The sequence below is a fragment of the Drosophila innubila genome (genome assembly GCF_004354385.1).
Source record: "Drosophila innubila isolate TH190305 chromosome 3R unlocalized genomic scaffold, UK_Dinn_1.0 2_E_3R, whole genome shotgun sequence".
Classification (NCBI taxonomy): domain Eukaryota; kingdom Metazoa; phylum Arthropoda; class Insecta; order Diptera; family Drosophilidae; genus Drosophila; species Drosophila innubila.
Window position 1 is genome coordinate 26,227,788 of NW_022995380.1, and position 16,242 is coordinate 26,244,029.

General features: G+C 35.5%; 1 protein-coding gene across 1 annotated transcript in view; it reads right to left on the minus strand.

The window, feature by feature from the left end:
* The window catches only part of LOC117789488 (neuroligin 4-like), a 42,279-nt gene that overhangs the window by 17,799 nt on the left and 8,238 nt on the right, over window positions 1-16,242 (minus strand). Inside the window, exons 8-9 of the mRNA XM_034628518.1 lie at window positions 14,100-14,414; window positions 6,878-7,882 (exon numbers count right to left, since the gene is read on the minus strand). Of these exons, the coding sequence (XP_034484409.1) occupies window positions 6,878-7,882; window positions 14,100-14,414 (1,320 nt within the window). The remainder of the gene's footprint in view (window positions 1-6,877; window positions 7,883-14,099; window positions 14,415-16,242) is intronic.

Sequence of the window (16,242 nt, forward strand, 5' to 3'; positions counted from 1 at the left end):
TAGTGCATTGACCAAAATGATTAAGGTTAAAAAGCCTGACTTCTATATCCTTTAAATAGTTTTTCACAATTTCAAAACTGATACTCATATATTTTGAATAGACGTTTGTTATATACGTTTTATGTTTTAGATTCTATAAGAAAATTATTACGCTGACTAATGAAGTAAAAAATGTTACAATTCTATTGATTTTTCGCTTTATTCGTATATATATATACTTTAGCTTGTAATTATAATATAAATGATGACAGGAAAACAAGGAAGAAATTAAAAATAAATTTAAGATAATTATAAATATTAAATTTTTCGAATTGCTATTGGATAAAAGCTAAAGCCTGTCAGGCAGCCAGTTCAAATAAAAAAACTAAACTTAATGAGGCATAAAATTGTCGTTAAACAACGTAAGCATTTATATAATCCAAGAGCTTTAGACAGCAACTAAAACAACAACATCAACAGATATTAATGTGCCACTTGAGTGCACCGAGACGGAAAATAAAAAAAAAAAATATATAAAAAAGAAGCCAGCCAAAAATCTTGGAGCAAACATTAATTACATAGGGATTTTCGCCCAGACTGTAGTTGACTTTAATATTTATGGTCTGAGCGAAGATGAGAAATATGCTTCTTAAATAAATAACTCAAGACGAAAGTTACAAACTTGCTGCAAAGGCAACCAGCTTGGCCAACAGGAAGGTAGAAAAGGTGGTATCCGTCCACGCATAATTACATGAAAATTCGCAATAATTATAAATAATGCAGAGAGCGCCGAGAATGTCAAATGCAAAGAAGAGATGGTACTTCCGACAACGCCAGCACCCATAATAATGACGTGGAGTGACGAGCTTTATCCACCATCCTGCCCCACCATCAACCACTTACTTAACATCTTTAAAACATCCGCTTCCGTTAAGACGAAACGAAGCTGCGCAGAGACGAATTAAATTAAACAAGCAGGTGTTGAAAAACCTGAGTGGAAAACACTCTGATATTATCCATAGTCCATAGTTTGCAGCCGTGGAATATTATTGATTTGGCTGCATATTTTCACCAGCTCTGAAGTAGAACTTGCTGTGAAAAGTAAACGAACCTGCTCAAGTGGTCGAAATACGAAATACGTGAAAAATATCGAATTTTTTTTTTGGAAATATTTTTAGGATTTCCATAAAAACCCACAAGTACTTTAACATAAGTTTGATGAAAATGCAATCTACAAATCATCGAATTTGAATTTAAAGATTTTTTATTTTTAAAATAAACACGGACAAATGAAGGAATATTATATAGAATTCAAAGAAATCATATGCCTCAGCGAATTTGAAGCAGGAAATTTAAACCAAACGTGAGATCATAATTAATTTCTGTAACTGTCAGCTAATAAGCTTTAGTTTGAAATGCATACCACGTTTAATTTAAAATTATTTTTGTTCTTTATTTACTGATAATATTTAAATAAGTCTGTACAATAGTAGTACACAATTTCTCTTATTTCATAAATGAGTTCAGTTCGCTTTATAACATTTTCTGCAACAGCGCACAATAACAAGGTTTTGAGGTAATTTGATTCCCGAATATACAAATATCAGTATGTATACACACATATACACATTCACATTTTGACATGTGCAAATCGCACCCGCAGTAAAACAATTCAATGAAAACAAGGGGGCTCCGCCCCCTGCTCGCTTCGCTCGCCTACCCCCGGCTCGCTTCGCTCGCGGTGAGGTGCGGCTACAGTCGAGCACGCTCGACAGTAGGATACCCTGAGCCCATGTACTCTTTTTATAAAGTTGATTGTTGCCCATTTTCAATGGGCTCAGGGTATCAAAAATTACACACGCGAAACTATGAACAACTTTCGGTTTTCTGAAATCACTGTGCTTATCACTGCAGACTATGTTATTAATGCCTCACTGAACTAATACATCACTCGATTACGATTACGACTTGCGATTTACCAATTTATCAATTTCTAATTAATTTTAAATAAGTTTAATATAATAAACTTTAATATAATAAACTTGTTTAAAATTAATTAGAATTGAAATTCGTAATCGAATCGTAGCGTGTGTCAAGAGTAGCCACAAACTACAACTTTGCTCAGCCTGCAATCTGGCAGCACCCATTTTCGTCTCTCACTCTCTCCCACTTACGCAACAAATTCAAGCCTGCCAAAGGCTGCTGCAGTGCGCGCGAAATTTGAAATAAAAGGCAATGTCTAATTTTATGAGATTCTTAAAGCGGAAAATGCTAAGCTTTTTTTACAACGATAATAAGCAGATACTTATTATATATATGTGTAAGGAATCGAAAATATTAATAATTAAAATTATTATTTTGCAGCTTTCAGTGCTCGGCAAAGATGCAAGAGTAGTGCTGCAAAATGATCGCTATTTCTCTCATGCAATTTCATACATACATAGCTATCAGCTTCTGCTGATTTTTGCCATGCAAAAATACATATTTATATATTAACACAATTATATTTTAATCAAATTGTATATTTGTATATACATAAATTATACATTAACATTTTCATTACATGATATCGATAATATTTTTGCTTATCGCTTAATTCTTATTTGGTACCAAAAAAAAAATGGGTACTTATTCGTTCTGTCTTTGTGCGCGCCTTGCATACAAACGTGAACATGCTGTCTCGCTCGCACGTTTGGTTTGCCATCCAAATGTAATTATTCAACTAAATCTAAATTCCGAAATAACTTCTTTATTTATGGGTCAATCGCTTTGAAATTTTCAGGGTCGTTTAATACGCATACTTCTCAACTGATTGTTCAGTTAGGGAGTGCTATGTCAAAAATTGCGCCTGTAAATCGTTTTTTTTCAATTTGTGGGCGAAGGGGGCGTGGCATCAAAAATTGGAAACAAACTTGACCTGCGTATGGTATTCACAAACCTGCATTCCAAATTTGAAGTCTCTAGCATTTACAGTCTCTGAGATCGACGCGTTCAAACAGACGGACAGACAGACGGACAGACGGACAGACGGACAGGGCTAGATCGACTCGGCTGTTGATCCTGATCAAGAATATATATACTTTATGGGGTCTGCCACCCCTCCTTCTGCCTGTTACATACATTCTGCAAAACACATTATACCCTTTTTTGCCCATTTTCAATGGGCTCAGGGTATAAAAAGTATCGAATTAGCTACTCGACCCTTAACTGCCTTATACGTTGTACGTTCGGGTATTTGTTATTGTTGTTATCGATTGTTGAAATTTTATTTATGAACAAATGTCAACAACAGACGTCTGACCCTCTCGTTTGTTGCATGTCTCTGCAGGTGCTACAATAAAAATACGATAACTTCTTGCAGAGTTCAAGCCTTTAGTTGACCTTTCCCCACTTCGGCTTGTATGAAGTACTCAGTAAATATTTTCATTTTGTTATTCAAATTTCGTGCATTAAACTAACAACAGTTTTATGCGATTTTTATTGTTATTATGCGGAATTGTAAACGTTTTATGATCCCAAACAGACGTTCGTACTTGACATCTATTCTCAGGATCCAGCCTAGTAATATTACTCAGACATAGTTTATGAGTTTGTCATGAAAAATGTAATCAATGAGTTGCCCCTCGATTGAAATTGAAAATCTTATCGTTTCCATCATATCGTGACCCGATTGAGTTATCGGCACAATCAAATTTATCAGATGTCACGGCAGCTCAACTGAAAATTTATTATTGCGGGCATATTTTTTGAAGTGCCGTTACGACTTCATAGCGTGTTGCCTGAAAAAACTGTCAATAATTTGTCGCAACTGCAATTCACATTCGCCATTTAACAGCTCATCAAACAAAAGCAGGAAATAAAGCCGATATCTTGAAACTTGAAAGGAACAAGAAACTTGATGTTGTTCTGACTAATAGTTAGTTGGCAAGTTGGTTTCCCAATTTTATTTTTCGCCCTAAAAAGTAGACTATAGTAAAGGGATTATTGTATTTTTTTTAAGCTGACCTAAATTTTATATTTTTTTTTGTTCCATAAAAAATTAAAATTATCAGTCTCTACAAATTTATAACAGCTCTAATGAAACCCAAAAGCAATTGTTGGTGTTCCTGAAAAAAAGAAACCATTGCTTTCAAATGTCTAAAAATTTTTTTAGAGATTTCACAAAATTAAATATTTATTAAACTGAATTTAAATATCTTTTAATTGAATAAGAATACAAAAAATATGTTCTAAAATATTAAATCTCTGACACTATAGGAACACTAACCTTACGAACGGTTGTTTTCAAAAACATTTCACATCAAAATCTCTAGAGATTCTGGAACACACCTGTATATCTATACCAATTTAAGAAGTATAACAAATAATACTTTAATAATAAATTTTCTGAAGAATGTTCTATTACATTTACATAAAACAATTATTATCGATAGACAAAAAAAGAATAAGTCAACACTTTTGTAGTTTTTTTTTAACACAGACACATCCACATACTCTTTGCAGCAATTCTACAGGGTATAAATTCCATTAAAGCCTTGGCAATCACCGAAGCATAATTTGTACAACAATTTCCGTTGTGACCATCCAGCAGAGTCAGTGAAGGATGCGGATGAAGCTTGAGCAATGGATTCGAATCTACTCCTGATGCTGATTTTGCTGCTGCTCTCGAAGCTGATTCTATCCGATGTCAGACGGCAAAAGTGTGGTCAAAAGTCACAAGTGCGTTGAACTTAAGTGAAGCGTAAATGTTTTCTCGGTCTTGTTTGTTTCTTTTGCCTGATCGAACTCTGTGGCTGATTAGTACAATTTCAATTTTCACGCGGACATATTTGAGCTTACTCACGGGGGACTTTGTTTTTCTTTTTTGGTCTTGTTAGACCAGATTGAATGTCATTCAATTTGATTGAGCAATGTTTTTGTTTGCTTGGGGTGATTTTGCAAGAAAATTTATGTGTATAACGGATCCCTCTTTCATATAATTTTACCTCGTCATTCACATTTGAAATATTTACTTTTGTTTGGCAACGCCTAACAAGCAGCCCGAATACCAGCTGTGTTTTTATTTAGCTGAAGCTTTTTTGTACATACGAGCATATATGTATACTTATTACAAAATATGTAATATATTATGCGAATCATTGGCAACTGTTAGACTGTTTTTTGCGATGTTTCCTTAAGCGAATTGGCATGCATTTAAATCTGCTACTTTAATAATTTACCTAACTCAAAGAGAATGGTTTAACTTTCACTTTTTGTTCATAAATGTAATATTTTTAATAGTTGCTAAAGTGCCATTTTCCATATTGCTTCCACATTTTGGATTTTTGTTTGTTTGTTTGTTTTGCTTCACTGCAACAATCACAACCTAATCCCATTATTTTTAGAATATGCTTTTTTAATTCCGTTAATCTGTAAGACAAATTCTAGTATATTTTTCAGAGAAAACACTCAGCTGGATTGTCTGCTTTTATTTAAAATACATAAAAAGTGTGCTGAGCATTTTTCATGTGAAATAAAACCGGAAGAGAAGAGAGAAAGTCACTCCATAATGAAATGAAATCTTATCGTGTTTTTACTTGATTGCTACCTGCCAGCAATATGGTTTTCTTCCTATCTGGCTTGTTGCAGCATGTGGCATGCAGCATGCATGTGCTACACATACCTTTAGCTTGAGTGCATGTAGTTTTGTTTGCATTTCTTGCACACCGTTGGACGTGAAAAAGCAAAAGCAAAACTGAAAATACCAACGAATAATGAAAATACACTGAGAATAAAAAATGTTTAAAAATCAAGATTTTGGTCTCAAAACTAAGAACTTTGGTCTAAAAAATACGTCGAGAACATGCAATTTTTTAGATTAAGAAAAGATAAGATAAGAAAACACATCTTGGTTTTGAGAACATTTTAAATAAAACGAAGTTTAAATTTTAAGAATAATAGGCTATTTCCACGACCACTCACATTTGGTCACATTTGGATGTGGCTTTCCACGACCAAATGTGAAACTGTTAAGACACTTAAAGCAAAGCAGCTGTTCGGCTTCTGTGCACAAATTATAAAAAGCAGACAATAACAACATTTTATTATTTATTATAATATTATAATTGGCACAAATTTAATGGCTACCGATTTTATTGATGAAAACAGCTGGTTAAGGTGATAATTGCTTTTTTTTTTAAGAGTTTATCGATAAACATCGCGTGTTCGATAAAAAAATACTGAAATTCACAGGGTCGAATGACAAAAAAATCGGCTCATTCATTATGAATGAGCCAAAATGATCATTCGGATTTTATACAGAAATTAAGTCAACATTCGGGCCAGATGATGAAAATGGCGTCGAATGAGCCAAATGTGCTGTCGTGGAAATAGGCTATAAATGTTCTTAAAATTAAAATAAAAAAAAAAAAATTAAATATGATTTTTTAAATTTATAATTTTTGTTTTTTTTTTTTAATTTTGACTTTTATACATTTTATTCTGCCTGGGTAATTTTATAAATGTTATTTTAATTTGCTACGGGAGTGGGATTTGAACCGGCGTCTACTGCTTTTACAACTGAAGCGGTTTCTCCATTTTCTTCACCATTCTCCATCATTTGTTTTACATGAAATAAGTAGTACATATTTATATAAAACTTTCCTAACAATTTAAGATATTTATTCTTGATTTTTTAGATTAAAATTCTTAGTATTAATAATATGGTCTTAAAATGTTCTTATTTTAGAAACAAACTATTTAAGATGAATGTTCTTAATACTAGAAGTTGTTCTTTTTTTCAGTGTACTCTCATCTTCAATTTTGGTTGATCCCAAAACCAATTCGTTCAATTGCATTTGAAATTGTTGCTGGTGTGGAATTCGTGGCAAGCTTAAAAAATATTTTCTCATCAACTCACCTGTATTGGGATTGTGTCGCGCTGCTGCCGCCAGATTGAGGTTACGTGGCAGTGTCATGCAGTCAGCGTTGCCAGCTGTGGCAGCTGTGGCAGCTGTGCTGGTTAACAGCACATTGCCATGACCGTCGACGAGAGCGGTACCACCGCCCGCCAGATTCAAAGCGGCCGTGTTGCGCGCATAATTCAGAGTTGCAGCATGATGCAATTGGCTAGCTTTGGGCAGAGTCATTAGGCCGGGATTGTAGCTAACGCTGTTGCCGGCGACAAGAACAGAGGCAGTGCCGTTGTTGCCGTTACCGCTGGCACGACCAAAGCTCTGTGTACCGCCTGCAATGCCCATGCTCTTGATTTGCATATGTTCACGTTGTTGTTGCTGTTTTGCCAAGTTATCAGCGACCTTGGCGGCTTCCATGGCAGCACTTCCACTGCCGCCCACCTGCTGATTTGTCTGCTGTTGTTGTTGCTGTTGTTGTTGGCTGACCAATTGCATGCCCGTGTTGGCGCATATGTGCGGTGGCGGTGGCTTTGCTGCCTCATTGGCTGCGGCGGCGGCAGCGGCGGCTGCCTGCAGCAACATGGCCGCCTGTCCGGCCGAATCCTGGCCATGGCTTTCCACATCGACAATCACATTGGCGCTCTGCGAGTGGCCCATGTGATAATGGGCATGCTTAATGGGCTCCGGCGGATACGGCACCTGCTGATGCATGCTGCGCTGTTGATACTGCTTCTGCAGTGTCTTCACCTCCAGCCGTGTCTTGTCCCGCTGATAGTAGACGCCCGCAAATATCAGCACATTCAATATGAGCAAACTGCAACCGATGGCAATCGTCACGCTCAGCGCCGTCGAATAGGCCGCATATCCGGCCGCCTCGAATCCGGATGCCAGTGTATCCGTCGAGGCATTCGCCAGTGTTGTTGGTGCGAAAACACCGCCGCCTGTGCCCGTGTAGTTGCTGCCAATTGGTATACACGTCGTATACATGTTGTTCGGCTCCACGGTGCTAACTGAAAGAGAAGAGGAGAGAATGTGGGAATGAGAGAGTGAGATCTGATGCATATTAATATGTTGCATAAACAACTTGCTGGTTTGTTGTTTGCTGCCTGGCTAACGATAAGGGAAAATGCGAATAGGCAATTACAAACAGGACAAATTGCCTGCCTTGACTTGACATATTGCGCATACGACACGTAAGACTGCAAATGGTTTCTTATGCAATTACGCTATGTACAATTTACAAACATATTCGCAACCATCTTGAGCAGAGTTCAAATAAACACACACACAAATTGGCATTTCACAATTGACTAATTTTGTACTAAATAATATAAACACAGTTAACAAATCTGGCGGTAATTTTTTTAGAATTTTACTGATTATTCTTTTCTGTGTTGCAAGTGGAATTTTAAATTAAATATTAAAAATACCTCTTATTTTGACATCAATAAGAGAACTTAAAATATATTAAAGAAATTGCATTATTTATTTAGAAATCATAGTACAGCTCGTATACTTAATATTTTGTTTAACTTTTTAGCTACAAAATATACATTTTAAGAATTGAGCAGTATAGGAATTCTTTTACTTTCTTAAGCAAAATCAAAGGAACTTTAATACTTCGCTTTTAGTGACAAGTTGTTGCTTTGTTGATGCTTCGGAGGCTCATCCACAAATAATTTCCATAAAGCATTTGTGTAGCATTTGAATGAGCTTCTCTTTCCATTGTTTTATTGTATTTATTCTATATATGATGTGCTGGCAAATACAAAAAACGGGCTGCAAACGTATGCGAATACAAAGGCTTTTGAAGTTTACTTCCTTGAAAATGTATTTGTCAATGTGCTCAAGTGTTTTGTATAGTTGTTGATGATGTTTTTGCTTTGTTGAGTTGCTTTGTCTTTTTTTGTCTCTGCTTCAAGTGCTACTTTCTCTGTGCATTGTTTTATGCCAAGACTACAGTGACTGAGTGTTCGTACGTATGTATGTATGTATCAAGTGGTTGTATGAGTGTCGATGTCGACTGTCTGAAAAGTTTTGCTTTTCAATTTTCCGCATATAAAGCAATTCGGCAAAAGTTACCCATAAGATTAAAGACTTGTGCATGTATTTTGCATAAATATTTAGACAATCATCCCGAGTATCAAATAATAAGTACTCCTCGAGCTGCTGTTCTTCGTTTCAATATCTCGTGGGAAAATTCGCCAAGTGACATTTAGAAGCTTCCTGATTTGCATTTAAAATTGCAATTCAATTTGATAAGCTTATTTTTTTTAAACGCATTGTCGGCTAGTGCGATAAGAGCATATTATTTATGAAATGATGTGAAATTACAAAATTCCATTTACTTGAAAAAATTTGCAACAATTCTTAAAGTTCAATGACTTTATGTTAAAGTTTATTATACGAGCTCTCAAAATCATGACGATCTTACAAAGTTTTCTATGTATTTATTAAGTTTGTCAGCAATAAGAGTACAAAACGATATCGTTTAGATGGATTTTAACATTAGTTAGATTATAAGACAAGACTCTTATTTTTTCTATATTCATTAAAATTAATCCCCGATGGTTTTGCACTTTCTGCTGTCATTATTTTGCAGTTCTGTGTTAGTTATTATCTCGAAAAGCTCGCTGTTGCATCTGATCTATTTAAATTACCTATTGTTTTTACGTGCTACAAGATAGCAACACTCAGCGAAACTAAGAATGAGTGGCCACTGATTACATCTCTTTAGATCTTACTATTAATAACACCAACTGGACGAGTCTCTGACTGTGTATGGCAATTAAATGCACTCAACCTGTCACTTGACGGTCTTGAGGAGCAAACACTTTGGACCCCTCGCAAAATAGCATAACCAGATAAGTTGCGACCCCTTACATAGAAAAAGAGTGGTAGAGCCGGGGGAGAGGAAAAGAAGAGCTGAGCTGGAAATAACACACCCACAGAGTTGTAGTAAGTTACTCGAGCATTTATAAGTGCCCCACAATAAGCTGTTTATCAAAACGCTCCATTTAGCATTTATTTTTAAGTAAAAGAAGGTTTTCTATTTTAATTCCTTTTAATTTTAATTTCATTTTGGTTTTATTGCATGGACTGTGCTTGAGTTAAAGTCACACTCAGACCAACAAGCGTCGCATACCTTCAAGGACCCTAGATAATTATATACGAGGACACATGGCCGGAGCAACTTGAGGCAGATAACCAGAGCACAAGCCAAAAAGAGATTGCCTTGGCCTGGTCTGAAGAGCTGGCTTCTGCTGCCTCGTGCTTAATGCGCCTTTAATTAGTGGACTGACAAAAAACCAGCCATAAAATCAACTTAGGTTACAAATGCCCCCTTCTAAATGTTCCTCTGCTTGGCCTTATTTCTAGCCAGATCTCGCTTGGCATGCAAAATGTTGGCAGTGTTGGGTATCCTCAATTAAATAACCTTGCATAAATTAGATATCAGCGACAGCAGTTGATGCTAAACTCTCCAGAGAGGCAAAGCATTTAAGAGGTGATTACCTAGCAAAGCAGTCAGGCGATATTTCAATTTGCGCCGACTTATTACGGCTTAAAGTTTGACATTTCGTCTCCGGACGCAGCTTAAAGTAAACCAAAGACCTTATGCAAATTTGTAGCAAACAAATGTTGGCATTTCAGCTTTAATCAAACGGACTCAACACTCAGCATATTTCGTATGAAAATAAATGCAAAAACACTTTCTAACTTTTATTAGATATTAGTTTTCTAAATATTTAAGGTACCACTAAAAGATTTTATGTATTTTTTATACATTTAAAAAACTAAAGAGTATTGCTACTATTTACTTGTGAATGCATGGTAAGTTTACAAAAACAATATAATATATTTTAAATTGTTGTATTGCTATTATAAATTGTATTTTGATCTAGCAACAGAGCTTAAGATATTAAACAAGAGACTGCCACTAAATCTAATGAAACATTATTTAAATATTGTTCAATTTATAGCGCCACAGTTATATCGTTAGATATTTATTTATTAAAGATGGCATTAACTTCTTTGTAAACGACTGACGTAATGACATAATTGACTTGATAAAACTTCAAAACAAGTGCCACCGAATTTTTTTTATTTTAAGTTTGCAAATATTTATATACAGCTAATACACCTTGCTTTAAATAGCTCCAAGTAACATGGAAATATAAATAGCTGTCTTACCCAGAAAAATCAAATGTTTTCAACCAATGTTTACTGGCAATTTTTGATGCAAATCTGTATTTCTTCAGCTGCAATTATGGACATCTTGAATGTGCAGCCATCTGCCAAGCAAAGTGCAATAAACAAAGAGAAGTGTCTGTGGTTTAGCTACTCAAAAACTTCAACGTCATTCTAGTTATGAGATATATATCGATTCAGTAAAAACACTTGAAAGTTGAAAGAAATCATATGATGCATACAAAGGCAAAGGAACTAGAACCTGAATACTTCAACACATTTCAAATTTCATTTCCATGCCATTCATTCCATTCTTACCGACTTCAACTTCAACTTCAAATGTTTTTCAATGGATTTTTTTTACGTGCAGCTGGTTTTTTGATTTGTGCGGTTTCTTTGTTTACATAGAGTTTGCTTTTGTGAATATCTTGGCTCTCTATCTTTCGCCTTTTTTGCTATATTTGTGCTACCTTGGCGCACTCGCGTTTTTCTCTTGGCCAAAGTCACGACCCGACGTTGAGGTGACAACAAGAACTCAAGGTGCACAGTTTGCAAAGCATGTCAAAGTATGTCTCTTTCATATGACACTATGAGGCAGTTGCTCTCTCTCTCTTTTTTTTTGGTATTTTATGGCCTGTTCTGGCTTATTCTGCACTAACCTGGCCTGGCCTGACTTAGTGTCCTCGACTGTCAAGCTGACAGCTGTTTGTCGCATTTCCAGCATTTTATCATCATCTTCTTCTACTTTTTCTTCCACTGCATTCTCAAAGAGTTTTTTCTCAGATTTTTCTCTTTTTCTGTCGCTTTCAATGCTTTTTGTTGATTTTGTTTTGATGGGGGCAAAACTTAGTTCTTCAGCATTTCCATCTCTTGCACTAATTGAAACAAACATTTTGTGTACTCTGATGGTATAAAATACTCTTCATTTTCAGTTCACTCAATGGCTACCACAAGTCACTGGGTGATGGGTGAACTGTTTATTTTGGGTGAATATACTGCTTTTGTGGGTATGTGGGTTTTTGCCTTTCCAATTAGTCATGTGCTTTCAGATCTTTCCATCTTCTGTATCAATTTACTTGTTTTTTGCACTAGTAACTTACATATAGTCTGGCTTAAGTCCTAAGTCCCAAAGTTACGGTCAGTTTTTCTTTATTTTTGTTATTCAATGAATATATTAAATGTTCCATCTTTTTGTCCTGACTGACTCACTGACTGATCAATGGGGATCCCAAACGGTGAGAGCTACAAGTCTGAAATTTTCACACAAAATAGTTTACACAAAACATTGAGCAAAAAGCGAACAAATATTTATGTTATTACATAAAGCAATGGTAAATTTGCCTTTGTAAAAAAATACTTTCAAGATATATAAAATTTCTATTAAAGTAGTTTATTATAATTATAGAATAAGTACTATATATTTCCATTTCCAAAACTTTGTCTACAGTTCTATTAAAGAGTTCATCTGTATGTTCAAAGGTACACACAAGACATTTGGATTGCAGCCAAATCAACATTACTATAACTTTTAATTTACACAAGGTTGTGAGAACCTGCAGTGGCTTATGTAAACCCCCTCAGGAAAGACGTCGAAATCCCCACACTCCGCCAACTAATGCATTTTGTATTGGCCAAGTCAAAGTGCTCTGCGTTGAGTGCGAGCAGAGAGTTTTGAGTTTAAAATTGACTGTCTGACTTTCGACTGTGAGATAAGCAAACGGCGTCGACGGAGCTGCTTGTCAAGTACTTGCCACGCAACTTGTCCCACAAGGATTTGATGTTTGAGTTGCATGCAACATTGTCGCTGTTTCGACGAGACAGCTGCCCGCTTTTGCAATTGCCAGTTGTATCAAAGGACAGTATATAAAACGAGTAAATGGAGAAGGAGTTGAGAGAATCTCATCCAGCATCAAAGTTTGCTGTTAATTTAGGGTAAGTGTTGAAAAAGTTCTACAATGAGTTTTATATAAACTGGCTTCATGAGTTTTTCAGCTTGGGCGGCAAGTGTATAAAAAATTATGCAAAGCTTGCGTTTGTAGCTAAAAAGAATGCTAAAATGTTGCTTAAGAACATTGGGAAAAAATAGAAACTTTGATATACCCAAAAGCAATGTAAACGAGAAATTTATGCTTTTCTGTTGAGTGCAAAACTCTGACAATGGACCATACGAGTATTAGGTTCAATGGAGAAAATTGAGAGAGAGAGAGAGAGAGAGTGAAAGGCTACACTATCCAACAATAGCCTAAGCATTCACATACTTAGTACAGATTACAGTTGAGTGCATTTTCAAAAGTCAGCACTCGACACAATATAAATTCGAAAGCCAAAAGCTGACTTTCTCCCCTGTTTGGACTCAACTTCAATAAGTAAAGGCACAGCTGGGGGTCGAGTTGGGTCAGTTGGTCACACAAATGGAAACGTCATGGTCCAGGCACATAATGCCAACTTTGCAATTTGCAATTCAACTCGTGACACCACAAAACTGAAGTAAGCAGACATTGCCAGACTAGGCCCAAGCCCTTTGCCAAGTGTAAACAAATCTTCTCGAAAAAGCTGCAATGTGGACTTCATGGCTCATTCTTTATTTGGCTTATTTAATGTATTACAGCAAATACCATTACCTATTTTTTCAAAATATAAAAAAACAAAAGAAAATTATTTATATAGTTTGGCACAAATACCAAACAATTTACATAGTTTAAAATTTTAAAGATTTATTCAGCATTTTGCACAGGATATATAGTTAAACAGACTGTGCAAGCCCTAAGGTCAAATGGTCAAAGACATTTGTATCTCAACAATATTTAAACATAACATTGCTTTGACTTCAGTTTGTGTCGAGTAAATATCTTAAATGACAACTATAGAAACTTTAGAGAAGTTGTCTGTCTTTTTGTCAGACAATTCGACAATTGTTTAATTTAAATTCCTGAACTAACTGTTGACTATTTCACTTACCGCAGTCAAGTGCCAAAAAAAAAACAAAGATACGTAGAGCAATTGATATCATTTGTATTTCTTAGAAGTCATGGTACTTACCACCCAATATGCCATTTAAATAGGCTGAGGCATTCAGCACGCGTCCTTTCTTCACCATCATTTGCTCATCGATAAACAGGAGACGCGACGACGGGGAGGAGGATGACGACGATATTGCTGAGCCGCCAGCCGCTGAGATGCCAAATGGATCTGGCTTAACGGGTCCCTCGTACAATTCCATATCGTCATGATTGCGAAATAGATTGTGCCGGGCTATCACATCCTCCATTCCGGCGCGATGTAGCTCCGGTATTAGACGCAGCCAAATTGAGAGTTGGTGAGCCCGAAAGTGATTCTTAATGCGCGGCTTCATGCCTTCTCACAGATTGTAGATATGTAGAGGAAATACAAAAAAAAAGAAAAAATACAAAAACATTAATATAAACATCTTTATTATCATGGGAATTTCGATGGTATTCATGCATGCAAATTAAACAGGTGTCAACTATTTCAGTTGCTAACGGCTCTTCTCGTTGTTTTTGTTTTTGTTGCCTTGGGTTGCTTTTGATAAATTTGCATGTCAGAAAGATGAGACAGTGTCCACACTTGAGGACATCTTATTCTTCCATTTGTCTGTAAGCCTAGCTCAAAGTTGATGTTGATGTTTATTTAACTGACTGAACGACATTAAAGTGCTCATTTTTTTTATCTAAGTGAATCTATTAGTTTAAGCTGTGACTTCCATGTCAGTTAGATTACTAAAAATCAAATCTCACAACATGTAGTTTTCTCTGTTCTCCGTTTTCTATGGCAAAACACTTAATAAAACAGTTTAACTTACGTTTAAACTACAATGTTTCAAAGAAGAAAATAATATTAATTTTATTTAATTATTCTGTATGAGCATTTTAATCAAATCCTTGACTTTATCTTACTTTTTTGTGTTTAGAATAATGAATTGTATGCCTATTCCATTAATTATTTATTTTACTTGTTTTAATTTAGAATATTTGATTTGTAAAAATATCCATTTAAATCTCTATCATTTCGCTTTGAAAAACAGTCAGAGTCTCCAAGCTTTGAACTTATCAAATGGTTGATTATACTTTTTCCTTTTAATTTTTTGCTAACATATCCTTAACAAACACGTACACAAAAATCTTTAAAAGCTGACTCGCTCCAGTGCATTTGAAGTGACGGTTGTGAATACGAGTAAGTGAATAAATATTGCATACACTTAAGATCTGTATAATTTATGCGACAATAATTTCAATTCAACCTTTAGCGAATATGTATGCTTTTGAGTGTGCGTGTGTGAGATGGAGGTACATGTGTGTGGTTCAATCTGGTCGGAATGTGCCTTTGTACCCGATCCGAAGCATTGTGAGAACAGATGTGTGCAGCGTATTCACATAATTCTATTCGATTCGATTCGAGTCAATTCAAATGGATTTCGATTTCAGGTTTTCAGCATATCAAATCAAAACTCCCAATCATTCGTGGGCGTTAACAAAAATCCTTTGCAACTACATCCTTTGTGCGTATTGTGTGTCAATGACAGGAGCATTGAGTAAAAGTTGAAGCCTTTCAAACACGCCCCCGTAGGAGGCAAGTCAAGAGGCATAAGCACGAGGGCGAGGACAAGGACAGCAGCATGTCCTTTCAATTAAATTCAAACAAAAAGCAACAAAGCATGCAAAATATCAGTTTTATATATCTTATGTGTCTTACTTCTATGTAAACATGAGCGTAAATTGCGTTCTTCACAGCACAATCCCCATTTATTATGAATGACTCAAAATCATAAACAGGTAAATTCCTTCACAAAAGCCTCCTACTTATATATTTAACGTTTAAAGGTTATGTAATGTAAATTCTTTTTGTAAAATTTCTAAATGATATCTGATAAAGGCGCTGCAAATTTCATTACCATTATGCAAAGCCTATGTTCTAAAATTTAAATTGTTGCCTCGTTGGGTTATACAAAAAAGGTGTGAACATTTTTAACTTAATACCATTTGCACAAATTTGACATGACGCAAAGGCATAATTTTTGAGCACACATAAAGCTTTATGTACCCGGTGTTATATGGCCTCAGTCATATACCCTGTATTAAAGCGAAAAGGTATGCTGTTTCGAAAAATGTCAAAGCACGTTAATCTATGTGACAGTTTCGTACCAATAAAATTGAATAAATAACCA